Source organism: Charadrius vociferus, unplaced genomic scaffold (genome assembly GCF_000708025.1).
Source record: "Charadrius vociferus isolate BGI_N301 unplaced genomic scaffold, ASM70802v2 scaffold370, whole genome shotgun sequence".
NCBI lineage: Eukaryota > Metazoa > Chordata > Aves > Charadriiformes > Charadriidae > Charadrius > Charadrius vociferus.
In genome coordinates, this window is record NW_009646744.1 from 1,601,865 (window position 1) to 1,622,280 (window position 20,416).

Below are 20,416 nucleotides of genomic sequence, written 5' to 3' on the forward strand. Positions count from 1 at the left end.
AGGAGCTCTGCCTACAGATACAGTGGGGCACAATCTGTTTGCGTGGATTTTGAAGTGCAGAGCAATTATTTTTTCAAGTCACGTTTTTGTTGATATTTTGATTCTAAATAAGAAATTCTGAATAGAGAAGGGGTTTTGTTTGTCTTTTTTTTATTTGCAAATGCAATCATGGGCCGGTTTCTGACTTTGTGCTTTTCTTAGGAACATGCCTGAAGTTACAGAAATAGGACAGCCGGGGCAGCTCATTTGCTTTCTCCCACCCAAACCAGAGTTTTCAAATTCTGCAGGTTACCTGCAAACTAACCTCTGACCGGGCAGTGCTTTGTGACCAGCAGCCCATCCTCTGCTGCCGGAGGACTTTGCACATCACCACCTGGCTTTTCCAGGGGTTCCATCAACACTCCGGTCTGTTTTCCGTGTTGTGTTTTGATGTAAAAGGCTTGGCTTTTTGTATAGCTCACATCAGGATATTTTTAATGACCGGATTTAGAATTTTCTTTCAGTGGATATGCTCTCAAGGGATTTTTCAATTCTGAAGGGCTCTAAATATCTCTGTATGGTGTGAAACAAATCTCAGCTATATTTTGTAACCTGGAAATTGTAGAATTGGAAACAATTTTAGCTGCTTATAAAAAAAAAAAACCCAGAAGTAGACTTTAATGTGTGCTTTTCTTTGATAGGATGAGATGTCCAAATGCCTCCCCAGGGAGAAGGGAGAGGCTGGAGCTGCTGAGCTCAGATGCAAAGACCGACTTTCATTGTTTTACCAAGAAACCATCAGCACTCAGAAATGGGCCAAAGGCACACAGATGTCCCCAAACCATCAGGATACAATTTTTCATGCCGGCTACTCCAGAGAAGCAAACTATCATTTCCTCAAGGATCCACCTGTAACCAACTGGATAAAAATTGCTTCCCACGGGTTTCTCGCAGCCTGCCAGTGCCCATCCCCGGCTGCCGCAGGCTCCCAGGGGGCGGAAGGCGCTTACATCCCAATATTCCGACGGATCACACCACCGAGTTAGTGCCGGAGCTGCTGCTTGGAATACCCATTTAGTGATGTGGAAAAGGTTCTTCTGTTGCTTATGAGAACTGTCAAAGCAGCCTGGCACCAGGATAAGGAGAAATTGCCGTTCCCGGAGTAGTGACTGAGCGGGATGGCGGCACACCCATTCCCGTAGCAGGAATCTCGCAAGGTGTGTCTTTACAAGGAAATTCAAACTGGAGAGTGGTGTTACACATCTGGCATTGATGTTTTTATTTTAATTTTTAGAAGGAAAAGCAGTATCACTGCCAACCATTTTCTCTGGAAGTGATAATTCTGGGAAAGGGCTCATAGCAAGGGGCACCTGTTCTGCCCGGTTAACACTTAAAACAGAAGAACTAAAGAAGGTGAAAATTTACAGGACTCCCCCAGCCTGAAAAGCTCCAGGTCCCCCGTGGCAGCATGGTTTGTTCTGGATCTCTCCCGATGAAGGCTGTCCTCGCTCTGACGCTGCTCCTCTGCTTTGATGCCGTTAACACCGCAGCCGGTCCGGGATGCTGAACCTGCTGCGGGGAAGGAGCCAGGACGTTCATTCCGCTTCCAGGCACGTTATGGTGATCCGAGCAGAGGTACTGAATCACGGAATTTTCAGAGTTGGAAGGGACCTCTAGAGATCATCTAGTCCAACTCCGTCATATAGTCCAACTCTGAATTTGCATTTAAAAAAAAGTCAGAGGTGGAGTAAGTAAGAGTCTGAGGTCTCAAAGCATCTGAGAAATCTTCCAAAAAAATTCTGGAGAGCTGCGTCAAAGCGCAGGAGACAGATCTGCAGCTGCTATAGCCGGGGGGCACAATTTTGAGTTTCCAAACCAGCACGGAGCACGTCCTCTCCACCGGCGTGCAGCTCACCCGCTGCCGCCGCAGGGAAACTCATGCGATGCTGCGGGAGCACAGCGACTTGAAGACTTGCGAGGGCTGAGCGTGCATATTTGGCTAGACACAGCTTAAATAAGAGGAGCAATTTCTGGGTCGTTGGCATGTATTTACAACTGACATGGGTTCCTGGAGTTTTTCCTGAGGTCTGGATCCACGTGTGCACCCAGCTGTGAAAATAAGCGCCTCAAAACGAGCCCGCCTGGCAGAGCGGGTGCCCACAAGCCCGTCTGTACAACACGTTCGGGCAGGAGCAGTTGTGGTTGGCAAAGATGTCAGCCCCAACTTCACCTCAGAGCTTCGGAGGAGGACGAAAGACCAAAATAGCTCCTGTGCGCTCTGTTCGCCCGCAAGTATTTGGGACGGAATTGCTCAGAGGCACTTGGAACACCAAATATGGATTTTCAGTAAAATACATTGTGTTCAAAATGTCCTGCTTTAGCGCAATAAACGTGTGCAATAACCGCTACTTTTGTTTGGGCTTTTATTTCATTATTCGAGAGGCTGCGCAGAAGCGATGTCAGCTCAGCTGGCAGGACAGCGGGCTCGTGCGCCCGTGCCGAAGGGCCGCCGGCAGCACAGCCGGCCAACTGCTCTGAAACCCAGAGGATTAAGCATATATTTCTGCGCCGAGACCGATTCACAAATCCCCGGTGCCCCTTCCTAATCTGAGGAATTCTGGCCGGTTTATAATTCGGCGAGGCTGTTGCCTCCGTCGTTATCTGCTGCAGCGCTGCAGAGCTCCCGCGGGCGTCCCTCTGGCGGGTACCTGCGGGGAAAGCTGAGGAGAGCCGGAGCTACGCCGCAGTGGGGCGATGGAATTAAAACAATCTGCTTAAAAACACGCTGGGGAGAGGGAGGCTGGCTCTGTAATCTCTATTCGAGCTGAGCTACACCTTCTTTTCGGAAATAAACCCTTTGAGGGTGATGAAGAGGGGCAGTGCGGTGACAGGAGGACGTGCAGAGCCCTCGGCTGCGGTTTGTGTGCTCGGAGGTTTCACCTCTTTAACGAACACCATATTTTGGCGTACGAACAGATACGAAATCTAAAAATTGCATTACGGTGCGGAGGGGGGGGTTCTCGGCTCAGAAAAGAAGGTGAAAAAGCAAATGCCGCGCTCACCAAACGGCTCCACCTGAGTAACCTCATAAATTGCAGTTGGGCAATTTCTGGCGGAAACTTGTTCAGAGCCCCCAGTAGAAGTGTTCATGTTATCCCCTGTTCACAGTATCATTTTATTAAATATTGAGGATTGCAATAAGTGTTTTTGATGCATGTTACTGCACAGAAATGACTGCAAAAATTACATTTTAATTACAATTAAATTACAATTTAATTACAATTTAAATTACAATTTTAAAATTCAAAAAGAGAATATAATATTCAAAAAGAGAACATAATATTTTAACCATTTCTTGTTTTGGTTTTTGTTAAGCTCTTGGAAATTACCTCCTGGCTCGTCTTTTAAAATCACTCTTTGTTTCCTTTCAGGAAACCCCAAAGGTGCTATGCTGACTCACGGGAACGTGGTTGCTGATTTTTCAGGCTTTTTGAAAGTGACGGAGGTGAATACCCTGATTTAGAAAATGTTCCCATGTACGGATTGTGTGGGTTAAGCCGTGTCCTTGCACGGGCTGGAAATGTGCTCCTGCAGAGAAGAGGTGAAATTTTTCTTACTCAGAGGGCCAAATCCACGGAAACGGGAGCAGGTCTGAGCTTACAGCGCTGGCGGGCATTAAATCCCCGTTCCAGCAGTGGCTCCCTGGCTCCGTAGGGCTCAGAGTGCTTCTGAGGAGAAACGTTGGCTCCTGTAAATGAATTAACTCTTTTCAAAGAATTAGGAGAGCAAACAAGCCCTGTACAGTTGCAACTGGTGCTTCAAAAGGAGGACAGGGCTCCACTTCTAAGGATGCCCACGCAATGTCATCCTCATTTATTTGAAAGCTTTCTGCATGTCAAGTGTGTGTATATATATGAGAACGTATACGTTTTGACAAGAATGGTTAATTTCATTGATATTAAAGTATATCTCGGTTTCCATTATACATATTTTTAGAAAAAGCACAGCACTGGCCAAGTACCCGTATAATATGTTTCATGCAATGTGTAAACTTGTGCTTAGAAATGATATAGGAGGCAGAATTGCTTTCGCACAACATACTGAAGATTATATGCAGCTTGTACCTAACAAATATAAAGATTCTTTTTTTTTTTTTTTTTTTGTAGTAAACAGGCAATTCTATAAAGTAGCGCACATGGGGTGGACAATTTGTTACCTTACACCCCTTGCTGGTGTTATCGTTGGTGCTGGAAATACTGCAGTATTTTTGTTTCAATCCTTGAACTTTCTGAGACTTCCAGACCCCCCTTGTAAAGCAACACGGACGCGTGATGTGAGAAATCCCACTGCACTCACGTGTTCGCGTTACTCGCAGGGTGGTGACCCCAGTAATTGTCAGGAGGAAATGTCAGGGCAGCAGCAGCGAGCCCTCGGGTTTCGCAGCACGGCGCTTTCGCTGGGTGCCGAGGCAGCGAGATGCGCAAACGAAAGCCGATGCGTAGCGATGGCCACGCTTCAAAGGGCAGGAGCGCTTATTTTGGGAGAGAACTAATTCAGAGGGAGCTGAGGGAACTCGGCGTCTTCCAGGACCGGCCCGCAGAGATGGATTTAGTGTTCGCTGACGGCAATGGGACTCCCATTAATCTCGAAGGTATCAGGTTGAGACGTAAGTCTGGTGTAAGGGGTTGTAAATTCGATAGCTTCGGTCACCAGAGATTGTTGGTGAGGGGGGAAATGCCCGTAGCCGATCCACGCCATTAGGGCAATGTCTAACCATAGTAATGAAATCGAGAAAAGCGCAAAATACTTGAAAGTAGTACCAATTGATAACATAAAAATACCTAAAGCTGCGAAGTACTGTAGGTTTGCTGTTTACGTACTCTTGTGCCATTTTTGCTTAGTTCAGTGATTTTTATAAATGGAACATTTTTTGAAGTGAACCTAGAGCTTTACTGTAAGGTTGTTCTCAAATGCCAAGAAGCCATTTTCATTTTTACATTTAACTGGATGACTGTGCCAACTGTGAAATACTATTCAATGTCATCATTTTGGTCTGATTTAAAACCAAATCATTTATGGTCTGGTCACTTAAAGCAGCATAGCTAGTGATGCTAATGGTTTTACATTACTCTGCTTGCAGAAAATGAGGCCAATTTGAAATAACGTATGAATAGATCCGCAGGCCCTAATGCCTTAATTCAGCCTGACACATAAAATAATACGAAACGGGATGCTGAAAACCTCATATAGTCAATAATGGGTGACTTCAGTAGGTAATGGTTGGGAAGGCGTACCCAAATCTGACTTGCACAGATTTAACTCCGATAAAATCCTCCCTGAGGAAGAAACTCCCGCGCCTCCATCCCCCGCCGGGTCCCAGGTCATGAACTGTTGATTCTGTCACAGCAGTGGAGATGCAAAGTGGGTATAAACCGCTAATACTGTGAGCGAATAGATTTTATACCCATTTTCCACTAACCACTGGCTTTGGTGCAAGTTGTTGGGTAATCAAGCTTTCAGGTTTTTTAATCCATAATATTATGGCAAGCCTTACCCATGGACGTGCAGGGAGCAGGGCTGCTTTTCTTTTGGGGCATGGATCAGGTAAGGCTCTCGGGGCCTTTGTTTATCCCAACCTGCCAGACAGAGTTATAACCTTGGCACACCGAAGACTTCAGTAATTTTTATTTTTTGCATTATTTGTCCAGCCTTCTTTTTCCTCTGCTGCACCTGTCTGTAGGGCAGTGATAATGCCCTTAAAATCACATTTTAATCATTTGAAGTGACGAGAAACACTAACAGAAATAATTATTTTTTGCAGCTGAGAAAAAAAAAATCAATAATTTTTCCAATATATTCAGATTCAAATCAATGATTAACCTAAGGGAAAGAAAAAAAAAAGTCTATAGCTTTGACTCTAGTAACACTGTGAATCTCTGACGGGCTCTGTGCAACGCGGAGAGCTGGGGCGGCTGTAGAGCCCCGCTGATTTCCAGGAGGCTCCCGCAGGTCTGCGCAGCGCTGGGCGCGCAAAGCCTGGGCATCTCCTGGTAGAAAGCAAGGGATGAAAACTGGGTTCTCTGTCAGGGTGAGCCGCTGTTGCCAGCGTGAGCTGTGTGGATACGATACGCCTTCTGCCATGGAGAGACCTCTCCGCTGCCCTCTGTGTACATCTCCGTGCTCTTTACTCCTCCCGCTAACCGAGCTTCATTGACGCTGTGGCTTAACGCTTCACTTCGTACGCTGCTCCCTTCCTCTCTCGACAATCTCTCCCCTTTTGCTCCTCTGGTGCCATTTTTCTTTTTATTGTTTTATGACTTTCTTGTTGTCTTCCTGTCAGTGTTTCTTTCCTTTCTGTCTCCCATGCCCTTCACCTGCAGAAAGTGATCTTTCCGAGACAGGACGATGTGCTCATCTCCTTCCTGCCTCTGGCTCACATGTTTGAAAGAGTTATACAGGTAAGAAACCTGCCTGAACTGACGAGGCCTCGTGGGGCTCCTTGTGTTTTCTTCCAGAGTCAGTGGTCTCCTACTTGTGAGGATGTACACATTTCCTATTTGCCTTTAGCACACATGTTTGAGAGAATGGTACAGGTAAGGTCCGAGTGTCAGTGGAAATCATCTTTTTCCACGCCAAAAAAAAAAAAAAAAGAAAAGAATAAAATACTAAATAACCAGCGATATCTTGTAGCACTAAAAAAAAAAAAAAAGCTTGTACTCCAGGAGGGCCACGTGCATAACACCAGGGCCCGGCCGCTGGTCTCGGTGACACGGCCCCGAGCCAGGCCAGGAGAGTTTCCCAAGCTCTCCAGCTTCCACCGGTGGCTCCGAGATTGGAAAACGACCCTTCGTCAGTGAGCAGAAACTGCTACCTGCACGATTTTGGCGGGGCGGGGGGCAGCTTTTCAAAGCACTCGAGGACCAGGTATCGCGGGAAGAAAAAGAATTTGGTGCCATTTTTTTACATCAGCCAAAATCCCTTTTGTTGCATAAATAACCAGATCTGAAAAAAAAACAACCAAAAACCCAACCAACAAACCAACCAAACGTGCAGACATTGCAAAAGAGGAAACTGAGATGGTGGTGTGACACACGTGATCCTCCTGGCAGGGCAGCGTACGGTGGGCAGTAACGGGAAGCCAGCGTCCCCTGGAAATAATGGCAAATAGAAGTGTTAGCTCGTGCCAGCCCGCAGAACTGACTTTCCATATCCCTTTTCTGAAAAGACGGTGAGAATTCGTGCTGCAGTCAGTGTGTTAGGCCAGTCAGGAGAGCCCATCGCACCAGTTCCTCCGGCCTGAGAGGCTGCGAACTACAAACTCATCCAATGTGTGAAGATTCGATCTGGATTCAGTCGCAGCTCTGTACTTTCTCAGGGAGGGCTGTTTCGGGCTGAAAGCATATTTTTTGAGACGGATGAGTATCCGAATTTAGGCCTCCCACTTCTGAGTAACATCTGTGCCAGAAAGAATATATTCTGCCCTGTTAAAAACTTGCAAATTGGAAGTGAAAGTCCATGGACGATATGGAGAAGTAGAGCCCAGCCTATCTTCACTTGCAAGTCTAATTTTAAAAGGCAGGTTGGGCAGCGTGGCACCACTACTCAGGCAAACTGCTTTGCCAGCAAACAAGAATATATTTATTTAAAAGGCATCTGATGTATTGGAGGGGAAGTTAGAAAAATTCGAAATATGTACATCTGAACCAAGGGATGTTCAGGTTAATCCTCTCTACTGAAAAAGGCTCATTAATATAAAGATTTTTTTCAAAAGGGGTAAAAAGTCACTTTCAAAAGCATTCTGAACAGCAAGCACTGTGTCAGCTTCCCTAGTTTTAGCCAACATTATTAGTTCCTGGAACTTACAGTTAAAATTAAACAGATACATTCTTCAAAGCTAAAAAATTCTTGTAGTTAGTTATAATGCCCAATAAGCACACTGATTATATTTTCCTTTTTTTTTTTTTTTAACTCATGTGCAGTGTAAAACACAGATTTGGCAGTGTGATGTTCCTTAAACCCACATCACATGCATAAAATTCCTGTGGTTTCAGTTGATGGAGAGACAGTCTCTAACTGGTTGACAGAGCAGTGAGAGCACTCCGGGTTAGTATTACAGATTGTTTTAGGAGTAGCGCAAAAAGACTTAGGTGTCTCTTAACTACAACAGTTAAAAATTCCTTATTTGGGGAGAAAAGTCGAGCAAAGGGTGCTGATGCTTTCCCCCTACCCCTCGCAGAGCTCAAAAGCGAGCGCGCTGCTCCGGGCTTGGGAGGGCTGAGCTCCGCTCCCGGCATCGCCCTCGCTTTGCTGGGGATGCTTTCTCCTCACGCTCCAAAAGCAGGGTAGGGATGCTGAGCCCCGACCGCAGGAGCACAAGCCATAAACCACCGTTTTTACCAAGTTAGTGACTAGTCCTAGTCCTCTGCGGGGTTACTGACTACCAGAGCTGCCGTTTCTGCTGCCAGTTGGCTCATCGCAGGCAGCCTGCCCGGCCCGATCCCGCACGTCCAGCTCTATTCTGATCTGATTAAAGCGGCCTCTTTGCTTTCCGAGTACAAAACCTCTGGATCTGTAGTTTCCATACAAGTAAAGCACCTTTTATGAAGTGGGCTTCTATTTCTGGGATACAGGATCAGGCACTGTGTTGCTAACGTAGTCTATATTGTTGTATTTAAACAAAACTAAAGTATTAACATCTAAAAATCGGCTGCCGCTCAGTATGTTTTACAGTATTTCTTAATATGCATTTCTTTATTGACAATAGGTCCTCATGCTGTGAGCTGCTCTGGTAGGTCTGGGCTTCAGAGGAGTTCAGGTCCAGAATCTGACCATAACTCGGACTTCTCCATCCCCCTATGCAGGGGATGAGGGGAAATCCCTCCTAAAAGCTTTGCGTCCTTGTTCTTCCAGAAACAAATTTGGTGGATGCTGAACTGCCAGTACTGAAAAGTGCCCAGAACTATCCGTATATTTCTAGTCAGTACAAAATTTATGGTTACATTTACGTATATGTATGTATCTAAAGCCCCATTTTTGCCTTACTGAGAGTAGAATTTCAGGAAAGGTACTTCTGCGCTTGGGAGGGATGCTCTGCCGTGGGAGTTCAAAGCAAAGAGGTTACATGTGTTCCTTTTTTTCCCATCAGTCTGTCGTATATTGCCATGGAGGGCGAATTGGCTTCTTTCAAGGAGATATTCGTCTCTTATCAGACGATATGAAAGCATTGCGTCCAACCATCTTCCCTGTGGTGCCGCGGCTGTTAAACAGGATGTACGATAAGGTGAGTTTAATTTTATTCCTTTTTGTAGTAATAAAGTTTCTGTCCCTTTAGTACTAATCTGAAAGAATTCCCTTAGTCAGGGAGATTTCCTGAGCAGGTTGTACTATTTCTGCCTTGCTGCAAACACATTCTTACCCTGCGCAACTGATACAGCTGTACGTTGATTTACGCAGACTGCAGGCACAGCTATTGCATGTTAACGTGAAATCCCTCTGTATTGGCCTCTTACCCTGTTCTCACTGAGGTTACTAGTGACGTTTCCAGAGACGAGGGATTTTTTCATCACAGACGCACCAGTCAAACTAGGACTTTTTGTGCCCTTCAACCAGTTTTGGAACTTGAATCTCTCTTTTCTGGTGGCAATGACAGCTGAAAATCGGGAATTGCAAATGAACTATGAGGATTTAGGCAGCGAGGTTGGCTTTTGGATCTAGAAGTCGTTAAAACTAAGACATGGTCTCGAAAGGTATTTAAGACAGGCATGTCTGGTCATCATGGTAAATCTGTTTGACCAGCTGGGAATATTTATTCCTCAGAAGACTTATCCTCTAAAGATGAGCTTAAGCACAAGCTACTGATGTAATTTTTCCCCAAGGTCAGGACTGTTGGCTCAGGGGTTCTGGTGCCTCGTTAGAGGGATGGGCACCGGGGGCTTCTCGTTTGTAGAGATGTAGTTCATGCTGGTGTCTGATTATGCTCAGGTAAGCACAGCCCCCATCCCCTCACGGGCCAGCGCCGATACCTGCTCTAGCTGCCGAGTGTCCAAGTTGCTCATTTCCAGTTGCTCAGATTTCGTTATGTCACTGAATCCCATCGTAGAAATCATATAGAAATCCCAGTCATATAAATCTAGTTAAAGCCTTCCCTATCATCCTCTCTCCTTTTTCCCCAAAAGGAACAGGATGTACAATAGCGAACAGAGCAAAACAAACCACTCCTTGTTTTCAATGCAATGAAAAAGCCGTAGTGTATCCTTATCTAACTGTACTGCTAATGTAAGTGCGCCCTACCTGGCACCGGCAGAGGCGTATAGCTGTAATTGTAAGCAGAGCTGTTGGTGTTTCCTCTCTCCCGGGCGCCGCGCTGCCTGCCGCCCCGCGCTCCCGCAGATCTTCAGCCAGGCAGACACGTCCCTCAAGCGCTGGGTTCTGGAATTTGCCGCAAAACGGAAAAAGGCTGAAGTTCGAAACGGGATCATTAGAAACGACAGCTTGTGGGATAAACTTTTCTTTAATAAAATACAGGTAAGGAATTTAAGAAGTGAGTCTAAACTCAAAGGACTGTCATTTCTTCGAGGAATGACTGATTTCGCTTAAAGTCAGTGCAGTCCGCTCGCCTGATAGTGAGCCGCGGGCAATTGCTACTCCCTAGCGAATGGCAAACTGAAAAATTGAATAGAAAAAGGAAATGGAACGGTTTGTTATTCCACTAACTTTCCCTGTTGTTTGCCACACATCTCCTCAATAAAAAATGATGAAATTGGCTTTATACCAGTTTTTTGGGGCTCTGTACTACTCCAGGAGGCTCTGATTACTTCATTTTTTTTAATTGGATAACTTATCTGGAGACACGCCACTTTATTTTTAACTAAAGAAACTGACTGTCCTTTTTGTCTGGGGATTAGTTGTCCTCAGAGTGCAAAGATAGCGGAGTTCACACGGCGCTGCCGGGAGCGCAGACGCTCGGCGAGCCAGGCTGCATATTGATTCAGGACCTGGCCAGACTGGCAGACGCAATGAGGAGTTGTTTCCTTTTGTGCTGGGCTTTCTTTTTACTTGGGGAATAAGAAAAAGGAAATGAAGGGGGGAGGGAAAAGAAGTAAAGCGCAACACAGGAATTGATGTAATACCCTCCGCAAATATTTGAAGGTCACCTGCCTCAAAAAAGGGACAGCATTATTTCAGACAGCTTGGGAGCCAATTCATTAAAAACGACGAGGTGCAAATAAGCAAAGAAAACTGGAAAGGGGAAGAGTCTGGTTTTTACCCAACAGTTGCCCAGAGGTGCTGTGGTTCCTGCGGACCGAGGAGAGGAGACCCGGCAGCTCGTCCTGCCAGGAGTGGGACTCCCGCCGCTATGTCAAATGGGTTTTGTCTTTGGGCGCTAATTCTACCTGTGAGGGACACAGTTTATGCTTTTAAGATTTCGCTGGCTTTTTGTTCCCAAGGAAAGATTCAGGGCCAGTTTGTATTTCTTCATCTATTCCAGAGAGAGGGTTTTGTGCAAGTTCTGTATCAGCAGTGCTCACGGACGCTGCTGGTTTTGCCACGGGTAGCAGTTTGTGATGCTTTCTTTTGTTTTCTCATGCCATCAACCAGGCAAGTCTCGGTGGGTGCGTTCGCATGATAGTGACAGGCGCTGCCCCCGCGTCTCCGACCGTCCTGGGCTTCCTCCGCGCCGCCCTCGGATGTCAGGTGGGCTCTTGGAGGTGTTCGTCTACTGTCAGCTAGGACACGCACGGCGTTTAAGCCAGGCGATGGGTTAGGACCTCAGAACTGCGTTTAGGAGAGCTTCCCCAGGATGGCTCCACCAGCAGCGGTGGGGCCGGTGTCCCCGGAGCTCTGCTCCCACTGCCCTGGGGCTGTGCTGGGAACCACCGGTGGCCCTGGGAAGGGAGCAGCAGGCAAGTGCTGCTTGCGGTGCCGGCAGCTGCCAAAAAAAACCCCATAGGCTCATCCCACCCATCTCTCAGCCCTTAATTGAGTATGTGCAATTAAATGTGCTTGTGTGTGTGCTGGGAACTTCATTACATGAGTTTTATTCTATATATACATGGAGAAACGTAGTCTTCAGATGGCAATTTAACCCACTTAAGATGCCCACTGTTGTATTTCTCTTTGACTAGGAAGCCCAGGGCAACTAAAAGGCTTCATTCAAGAGCTTAAAATTAAGCAAAAAAAAAATAATAATTTAAAAGGTGCATTTTCAAAGTGTCCCACAAAAATACCTTTTTTCTCCCCCACTAATAAATTCCTCTCGTAGAGTAACATAGTTCCTGACTCAAAAGCAAAGTGCTGAACTTGTCTTCTCACCGTTTTTGGCTCTACAGAGCCATGGTAATTCATAGGAAGGTAAATGAAATTTTGTACACGGTGAGAGCCAGGGAAAGCGTCCCTGTGTTTACCGTGCGCCCGTGCGTCGCAGCTGGCAGGATTAGCTCACCGGACTGCACGACAGGAGGCAGTTCTTGGAATTTTGTTCTGTAATAGTGAAATCATCTATGCTGCTTTAAAGATACCTGTTTCTTTGTCAGGTTTATGAAGGTTATGGCCAAACAGAATGCACAGCTGGATGCACCTTTACGACCCCGGGTGACTGGACATCAGGTAATGATTTCCTTCCACCATTTCCAGAAAGAAAAGGAATGCACATTTCTCTTGAAAATTGTGGACTGTAACATCACAGGGTGTAACAAAGCATTCACCACCTTGTGAATAATCTTCAGCAAATGTAATGTTCTTGAAAGTGTCACTGGTCAAGAATAAATAGACAGGGATCAGATGTTGGGCACATTTGTGTGGGGAGGTTTGGACTTATCCCTTGAGCTGTTATTTGGGATACTCTCATCTCTGCATCCCCGGCCCTGTGAGCCCTCTCTAGAGCACTGGAGCTGAATTTAAAAGAATGTTAAAATGAAATGCTGGAACAAAGAAAAGATTAATACATTTGTGTGCTTAGTAAGCAAACCAGGCTTCGGATACAGATCCACCGCTACTCAATACTTTATATATTTCAGGCTTTCAAAACTTTTGAATCTTGACAAAATCAGATAAAAACTAGCACTAAGCAAGATTCAGATAATACATACAAGTTACTGTGGCTTAATTTCTTCTTAATATGATTCATCAGTATTTATAAAAAATTTTTGAAATAGGTATCATACTCATTCAAATGAATACTAGTAGGAAAACCAGACATCAGATATGAACAGGTCTGGCCAGTTCATAGAATCATAGGCTCGTCTAGATTGGAAGAAACCTTTAAGATCATCGAGTCCAGCCATTAAACATTTCCGTCTTTCCAACTCAGATTTTCCATGGCTGGAGAAGAGCACATGCTTTCTTCTCCCAGCACAAGTGGCCATCTGTTAGGTTTTCTTCAAACCAAAACCAGCCCTGTGCAGATACTGGTGTGCCCTGGGGCTTGCTGCCCACTGGCCCCGGGCCCTGGCCAGCGCTGGGCAAAGCACCCCTCGCACACCAATGCCACATCCTCATCCTCACTGTGCGTCCATCTGGCTCCTTGGCAAAACGAGACCTCAGCCCATGAGGGCTACAACACACAAAGTGCTGTGATGTGGACAGTGGGATGGAGTGCACCCTCAGCAAGTTTGCCCATGATACAAAGCTGTGTGGCGAGGTAGACATGCTGGAGGGGAGGGGTGCCATCCAGAGGGACCTGGACAGGCTGGAGAGGTGGGCCCAAGCCAACCTCATGAAGTTCAAGAAGGCCAAGTGCAAGGTCCTGCATCTGGGTTGGGGCAATCCCAAGCACAGCTCCAGGCTGGGTGGGGAATGGCTGGAGAGTAGACCTGAGGCGAAGGACCTGGGTGTGCTGATTGATGAGAAGCTCAGCATGAGCCGGCAATGTGTGATTGCAGCCCAGAAAGCCCCCGCACCCTGGGCTGCATCAGAAGAAGTGTGGCCAGCAGGTCAAGTGAGGGGATTCTGCCCATCTACTCTGCTCTGGTGGGACCCCACCTGGAGTACTGCTTCCAGCTCTGGAGTCCCCAACACAGGAAAGACATGGACCTGTTGGAGCGGGGCCAGAGGAGGCCCCGGAGATGCTGGGAGGGCTGGAGCCCCTCTGCTGGGAGGACAGGCTGGGAGAGCTGGGGGGGTTCAGCCTCGAGAAGAGAAGGCTCCGAGGAGACCTTAGAGCCCCTTCCAGTGCCTAAAGGGGTTCCAGGAGAGCTGGGGAGGGACTTTTTACAACGGCATGTAGTATTAGGATGAGGGGGAATGGCTTCAAACTGGAAGAGGGGGGATTTAGATTAGATATTTGGCAGAAATGTTTCCCTGTGCGGGTGGTGATCCCCTGGCGCAGGTTGCCCCGAGAAGCTGTGGCTGCCCCATCCCTGGAGGTGTTCAAGGCCAGGTTGGACGGGGCTTGGAGCAACCTGGGCTGGTGGGAGGTGTCCCCGCCCAGGGCAGGGGAGTTGGAACTCGATGATCTTCAAGGTCTCTTCCAACCCAAACCGTTCTATGATTCTATGACACTGAGTTGGGGACTCCTCTCGCTCCAGTCCATCTTTCCTAGCGGCTGTTTCTGGGGGCAGTAGGTCTGTTTCCCACGGCGTAGTGCTCTCGCAGTGCGTGGTGGCTACAGGAGGTGTTGCCCTCACTTCCTTATTGGGGTGAGGTAGCGGTGAGGGAGAGTGTGCTCAGCGTAATGTCACCGCAGTCGGTATTGCCGGGTGATTACACCAGTGAGAGTCCAGAGCTTTGTGTGCTTTTATAACGAGTTAAGCTTAAAAAAGGGTGTAGTCTCTTACAGGTGAGGGAGACACAGTCTGTATTTCAACGTATTTGAAAACAGGGTTTATAGCCAAATTGGAGGGTTGAGTATTTAGTCTTAATAGCACAAAACCTTAAATGAGGAAAATTATTTCTGCACACAGACACAGCTCCTGCAAGAACGTCCAGGGTATCTACAACTGTGCAAGCAACTAATCATAAAATGCTAAGTATTGTTTCTAGGAGAGATGACAAGTGACTTGATAACTTTGATTTCCAGGTCATGTAGGAGCCCCTTTGCCCTGTAACTTAATCAGATTGAAGGATGTGGAAGAGCTGAATTATTTTGCTTCCAAAGGAGAAGGAGAGGTAGCAAATCACATTTTTATATCAAATTCTCACTAGTTAACACTGTATTAAGTAGTTATGTAGTTATAGAAGCATTTTACCTTTGTAAGGTGCATGGTTGCAGATGTGTTACATTTTACAAGCAGGAAAGGAAAACATCAATGCAGCAATACAGCAGCAAGGCACTAATTAAAAAGGGGCTGTGGCAGTACTTCCAACCAGTGCCACACCTGATTACTTTAAAAGCTAAGGCTGAATTAATTAGTTCAGCTAAGAAGAGCTGAATTGCTGTGATTTCTACATTGCTGATATTTCTGTATTGCACAGAAATTAAACTTATTGAAATAACTTTTTTTAACTGCAAGCTGAATGCCAACCAACTTCAGACAAATCAGTTTTGCAATCCCTACTTCATACTTCCTTTCATTTGAAAAAAATCCATCTGTAATCTTATAACAGAATGTATTTTAATTTCATGGAGCACAGCCATTAAGTCAAGCTTTAAAATATTTCAGTTTTAGCGAATTACTATTTAGCTTGTTAGTATTTACAGCAGAATAATAAAATAATTTCTCAGCAACTCTGACTGTTTTGCAGATATGTGTGAAAGGACCCAATGTTTTCAAAGGTTATCTGAAAGATGAGGAGAAGACAACCGAAGCGCTGGACCAGGAGGGCTGGCTTCACACTGGAGACATCGGGAAATGGTTACCTGTGCGTACTGATCAGATGCTTAGTTCTTATGTCAGTTGTATTATCCTATGTATGTTTTTGAGTACTGAACTCAAATTTCCAAGCAGATCTGTCTTTACAAAGGATTGAGTTTGTATTTTGCAGAATAGGCTCGATACATCAGTGAAGCATTTTCTGGCAAGAGCTCTGTTAAAAACAGACCGCTTACTGAGCCTCTATGGTTAAATAACGTCTCTGGGAACTCTCATTTCTTTCTCCTAACAGAATGGGACTCTTAAAATTATTGATCGGAAAAAGCATATATTTAAACTTGCTCAGGGAGAATATATTGCACCAGAGAAGATCGAGAATATCTATATCCGCAGTGACCCTGTTGCCCAGATCTATGTCCATGGAGACAGCCTGCAGGTAAAAACTAAGTTTTCAGAAAGTCATACTTTTTTCTTTGTAAATAGAAGACAGAGAGCTGAGCATGAACAGGGGAAAGTGTGAGTGGATCACACGGCGGTTTTGCCCTGATGTCTCTCCCCTGCTCTGGAGCCGGCTGCCAGGCAGGCAGGAGCCGAGCTGCTGCTGTGCCCCAAAGCACCTTGGAGGATGCTGTGGCCAAAGACCAAACCTTTGAACTTGCTTCAGTCCCACCTTTTGGGTCTGGAACCCTCCCCTTTGCCACGGTGCCTGCGGGAAGCCAGGCAAAGGCTGCTCCACGACCACTGCCTCTCCGTTTTGACCAATTTTGTCCCGTTTATTTGCGTATTTATACAAACACGTACAGCTTCTGAAAGCACTGCAGTTCAGCCCTCCACATTCCTTGGCCACAAACACGAGGCTTCCCTTGGCATCGGAGTTTGCCTGAGACTCTCAGTCCCATGAACTGCGTGTGCGTAAGTGATGCGGGCTCCGTTCTGCTCTGGCTGATGCCTGTGAAGAAATTAAGTAAGTTAATTAACATCCAAGCAGACCACAAACCCAACAGAAGGTGTTAAAATTGTTGGCGAATGCAGGAACAGTCGCAGAGAACCATGTTATCTGAGGAAAAGGCACAGACCCCAAAATATACTTCGCTATGGCATGTTAGCAAATTATTGCCATAATTAAACAAGAAGTGATTAAGCACGTAGCAAATTCAACCGGCTTATGTATTCACGTCGATGTAGGGCTTGAAATGTGGCTCAGCTGTTGCCTGCAACTCTCCTTCTCCTTCACCTGCAGGCCTTTCTGGTGGGAATTGTGGTGCCCGATTCCGAAGTTATGCCAGGCTGGGCAAAGAAGAGAGGGTTTGATGGAACATATGCAGAACTCTGTAAAAATAAGGTTTGTCTTTCTCTCTATCTGCAGTACAGATGTTTTTTCGCTGTAGCATAACCTAGTTAGAGTAGGTGTCTCTTATTAACGATCTCGGTGACAAGAATTATTTCCTCACTGAAAATTAAGCAGGGTTGACCTGGATAGGGTGGCGTGCGCTGGCTGTGTAGAGACCTCGGCAAACTCCTGCGTGGGGGGTCCCAAGGGTCTGTCCTGCAGAGAACAACAGTATGGCAGCAGGAGAGGTTGTGTTTGTGTAGATGTCCTAACGAGGAACCCCAGCCTTATTGCCACGTGCTCTCTAATACTGCCGAACCGAGTGGGACCACATCAGCGAACGCTGATGCCACTGAACCGTCCCACTGGCGTCTGCGGGAAATGATTCCATGTCTAAGGCTGGCAAATGGTTGGGGGATTGCAAATTTAAGCATCTGTGTCATATGTGCTTGAAAATATAACGTTACTTTTCCCACTGAGGAAACAGTTAACATCGCCGCACTTATGTTTAATGTTTGTACATTTCTTTAATGGAATATTTGGTAATTATGCATCAACTATCAATAAGGCACTTGAACTTTGCTCAGAAACGTGTTTTCTTGATGAACAATGGCGTTAATTGCATGTAAGGTTGACTGGTATTTCATGAAGAATTTATGTGTTTTAACGCAGGAACTGCAGCAGGCAATAATGGAAGACATGGTACGGTTAGGTAAGGAGAGCGGACTTCATTCCTTTGAGCAGGTAAAATGACACAATTAATACATTATTCAGTGCGGTCAGACGGGCAATTTGTCCATTTGTATTGAATCGAGGAATTGTCAGCGTTTGTTCTGCTACTACATATCCTTGTTGCAGCTGCACACAGTGTTTTCTGAGAGCGAGCTTTATTGCTGGCAAATTGTATTTGTTCCTTTGAAAAATATATATGCTGTGATTCCACCATCCACTCATGCTTGAGATTTGAATTAAATTTAGTGAAAATTTTGGGTGCAGAGGTAAAAATCTAATCCAAGGACAGGGATAATCTCTCCAGTCTGACAACCAGGGCTCAAGATAAATATCCGTAGGACTCTGATGCCACTGAGAGCACTGTTAAGAAACTGGGTCACTAATTACCATTCTTATAACTGACCTAGGAAATGCTGCTGGTTTATTTATTTTCAGCCTGTGCACTAATTCTTTTCTGGTGCTTGTGTAAATATTTCTGCAACAGAGCTACAAACCCTTCCGAAGGCGGGATCTGAAATCAACCATGGTTCACATAGCATTCAAAACAAAAAAACCCACCACATTTTAAAATGTCTCAATGGCTATTTCTGTTAAAACAATAAACACCTTAATCATTACATATAACCAGCAAGGGCCTTTTTGCTTTTATTTAGACTGTTTCTGGGTGGTAATTCTAATAAGTAATTCACCGTATTTGAGTGCAGCAGAAGCACCACTAAACATAAACTTGTTATTCTTCATTTCTCAGTTACATATGCAAAAGAAATGATAGTAAAGATAAATGAGTTTAAAAATGAAATTCAATATAAAGCACAGTTTGCAATGCACATGATCGTCTCTGGTAATCAGCCTGGTTTGCTCCAGCCATAGTCTTCACAGTATGAAATATTCTCACGTAATCTAGTCTACCAGCAGTTTGCAATTAATAAAGTAGTGAGGAAAGCCTTGGCATCTTTCTAAAATGTAAGAAATGTTTCGCATTTCAAACCAAAATTGACATCTCTGTTGCAATACATAATCTTAAAACCGAACTTTGAGGCAGATAGTGCAGCTAATGCTCTAGTGGGATGGGAACCCCTTCAGGTGGAAGAGCCACTCTTCATCATCACCGTCCTTGTCTCAGCGCCAGCAGCCTGAGCTTGGACCGTGGGCTTGGAAATGACAACTCTGGCAACTGTGACCAGCAGCTTCCAGGGTGCAGGCTCTGAAAGCCAGTGCGGCGAGGGAAGCATTAGTAGCACAAACAGTGATTTTTGGGAAGGGCGTCACTGCGGGAGGAACTGGACCACAGTGCTTACAAGAGAAAAATGAATCACATATCTAATGGGAGTTTAAAAATTCTCGGTCTATATTCCTGCAAATCCCAGGCTAACAAAATGCAAACCAGTCTGGTTTGGGGAATCACGAAAGCAGCAGATGGCTGGGGAATTTTGTCTTAAATCGGTGGACTGTGACCAGTCACGCAGCAGTTTTCTGCTTTCTCCCGCACCAGCAAGCCCATAAATGCACTGGAAGGAAAAGCTGGCTCCCATCTGCGCTGCCAGGCTCCCTGCTGTGCTCGGAGACACCACCGCTAACAAGGGCAGCCTTGTAAAATCCTGTTTGCCCAGGATGAATGGGTTTATATCATTTTAATTAGCTAGTGAAACACCATCGACTCTTCTTCTTTAAAGATGATGATCATCACGTGTCACTCCTTGTACCTGCAAAGCTTCGTGATGATTTTGCAAGACCGAACTGGTGCTCCTTACTTCCTTTTGCAGCTCGGTTTAGATGATGTTTCGCAGCGTGGCTCCCTGCCCTCCCTCCCTCCTTCCCTTCCCCTCCCTCCCAGCCTTTCAACCCTGTGAAACTCCGCAGTTACGGTATCGCCATATGCGATATTGTCCCTCCTGCTCCGCCTGGCTGCGCTTTGGCCTTGGTTTCACACGGGAGAGAGGTTTCTGTGCTCATTCTCTCCCTTCTGCGCCGGCCGGCTGGCGGGTCGGCGCGGACACGGGAAAACAAGCAGGAGAGCCAGGGAGTGGTGGCGGGTGGTGGAGGGATTTAATGTCACCTTGGAAAACTTGGGAAGGTGAGGAAGATCCTGGGGAAGGGTCCCCTGGGCTCCAAGGAGAGCCGGAGGTAACGCAGCAAGGCTGGCGTGAGAAGTTACACTTCTTGAGTGGGATGCCTGTAATTTTTGCTATAAATATATCCCTTTTTCATTTTAGGTCAAAGCCATTTATATTCACTCTGATATGTTCTCAGTACAAAACGGTTTGTTGACGCCAACATTAAAGGCTAAGAGACCAGAACTAAGAGATTACTTCAAAAAACAAATAGAAGAGCTATATTCAAGCATCTCCATCTGAAATCGCAGGAAGAATCTTCTGAATAATGGACTTTGTAGCAATATTAGAATAATACTCAAAAGTACAGAGCCAGAATGACACAGCTGAAATGGATAAGCATCTGAACCTTACATTTGAGCCTTTCATTGTTCTAGGATTTCGCCACTAACCATAATTTTCCTTCTTTTTTCCATCAGGTGTGATGCAATTTATTTTTTACTTTATGTACACAGTAGGGTACTACTAAGAATTATGCTAAATTGCCACAAAATATACAGAAATTTCAACCTATG

At 45.8% G+C, this 20,416-nt stretch overlaps 1 protein-coding gene across 4 annotated transcripts in view; it reads left to right on the forward strand.

The window, feature by feature from the left end:
- ACSL6 (acyl-CoA synthetase long-chain family member 6) overlaps positions 1–20,144 on the forward strand; it is a 29,021-nt gene extending 8,877 nt beyond the window's left edge. For 2 of the 4 annotated variants that reach the window (XM_009890787.1, XM_009890805.1), the window contains exons 9-20: positions 3,411–3,484; positions 6,495–6,572; positions 9,125–9,259; positions 10,369–10,503; positions 11,578–11,673; positions 12,513–12,585; positions 14,996–15,084; positions 15,661–15,777; positions 16,021–16,164; positions 16,969–17,070; positions 17,731–17,802; positions 20,004–20,144. In XM_009890787.1, the coding sequence (XP_009889089.1) occupies positions 3,411–3,484; positions 6,495–6,572; positions 9,125–9,259; positions 10,369–10,503; positions 11,578–11,673; positions 12,513–12,585; positions 14,996–15,084; positions 15,661–15,777; positions 16,021–16,164; positions 16,969–17,070; positions 17,731–17,802; positions 20,004–20,144 (1,256 nt within the window). Of the gene's footprint in view, positions 1–3,410; positions 3,485–4,354; positions 4,356–6,359; positions 6,438–6,494; positions 6,573–9,124; positions 9,260–10,368; positions 10,504–11,577; positions 11,674–12,512; positions 12,586–14,995; positions 15,085–15,660; positions 15,778–16,020; positions 16,165–16,968; positions 17,071–17,730; positions 17,803–20,003 lie in introns of all 4 variants that reach the window. The other 2 variants (XM_009890779.1, XM_009890796.1) reach the window with 2 other exon arrangements.
- Positions 20,145–20,416: the final 272 nt, after the last annotated feature.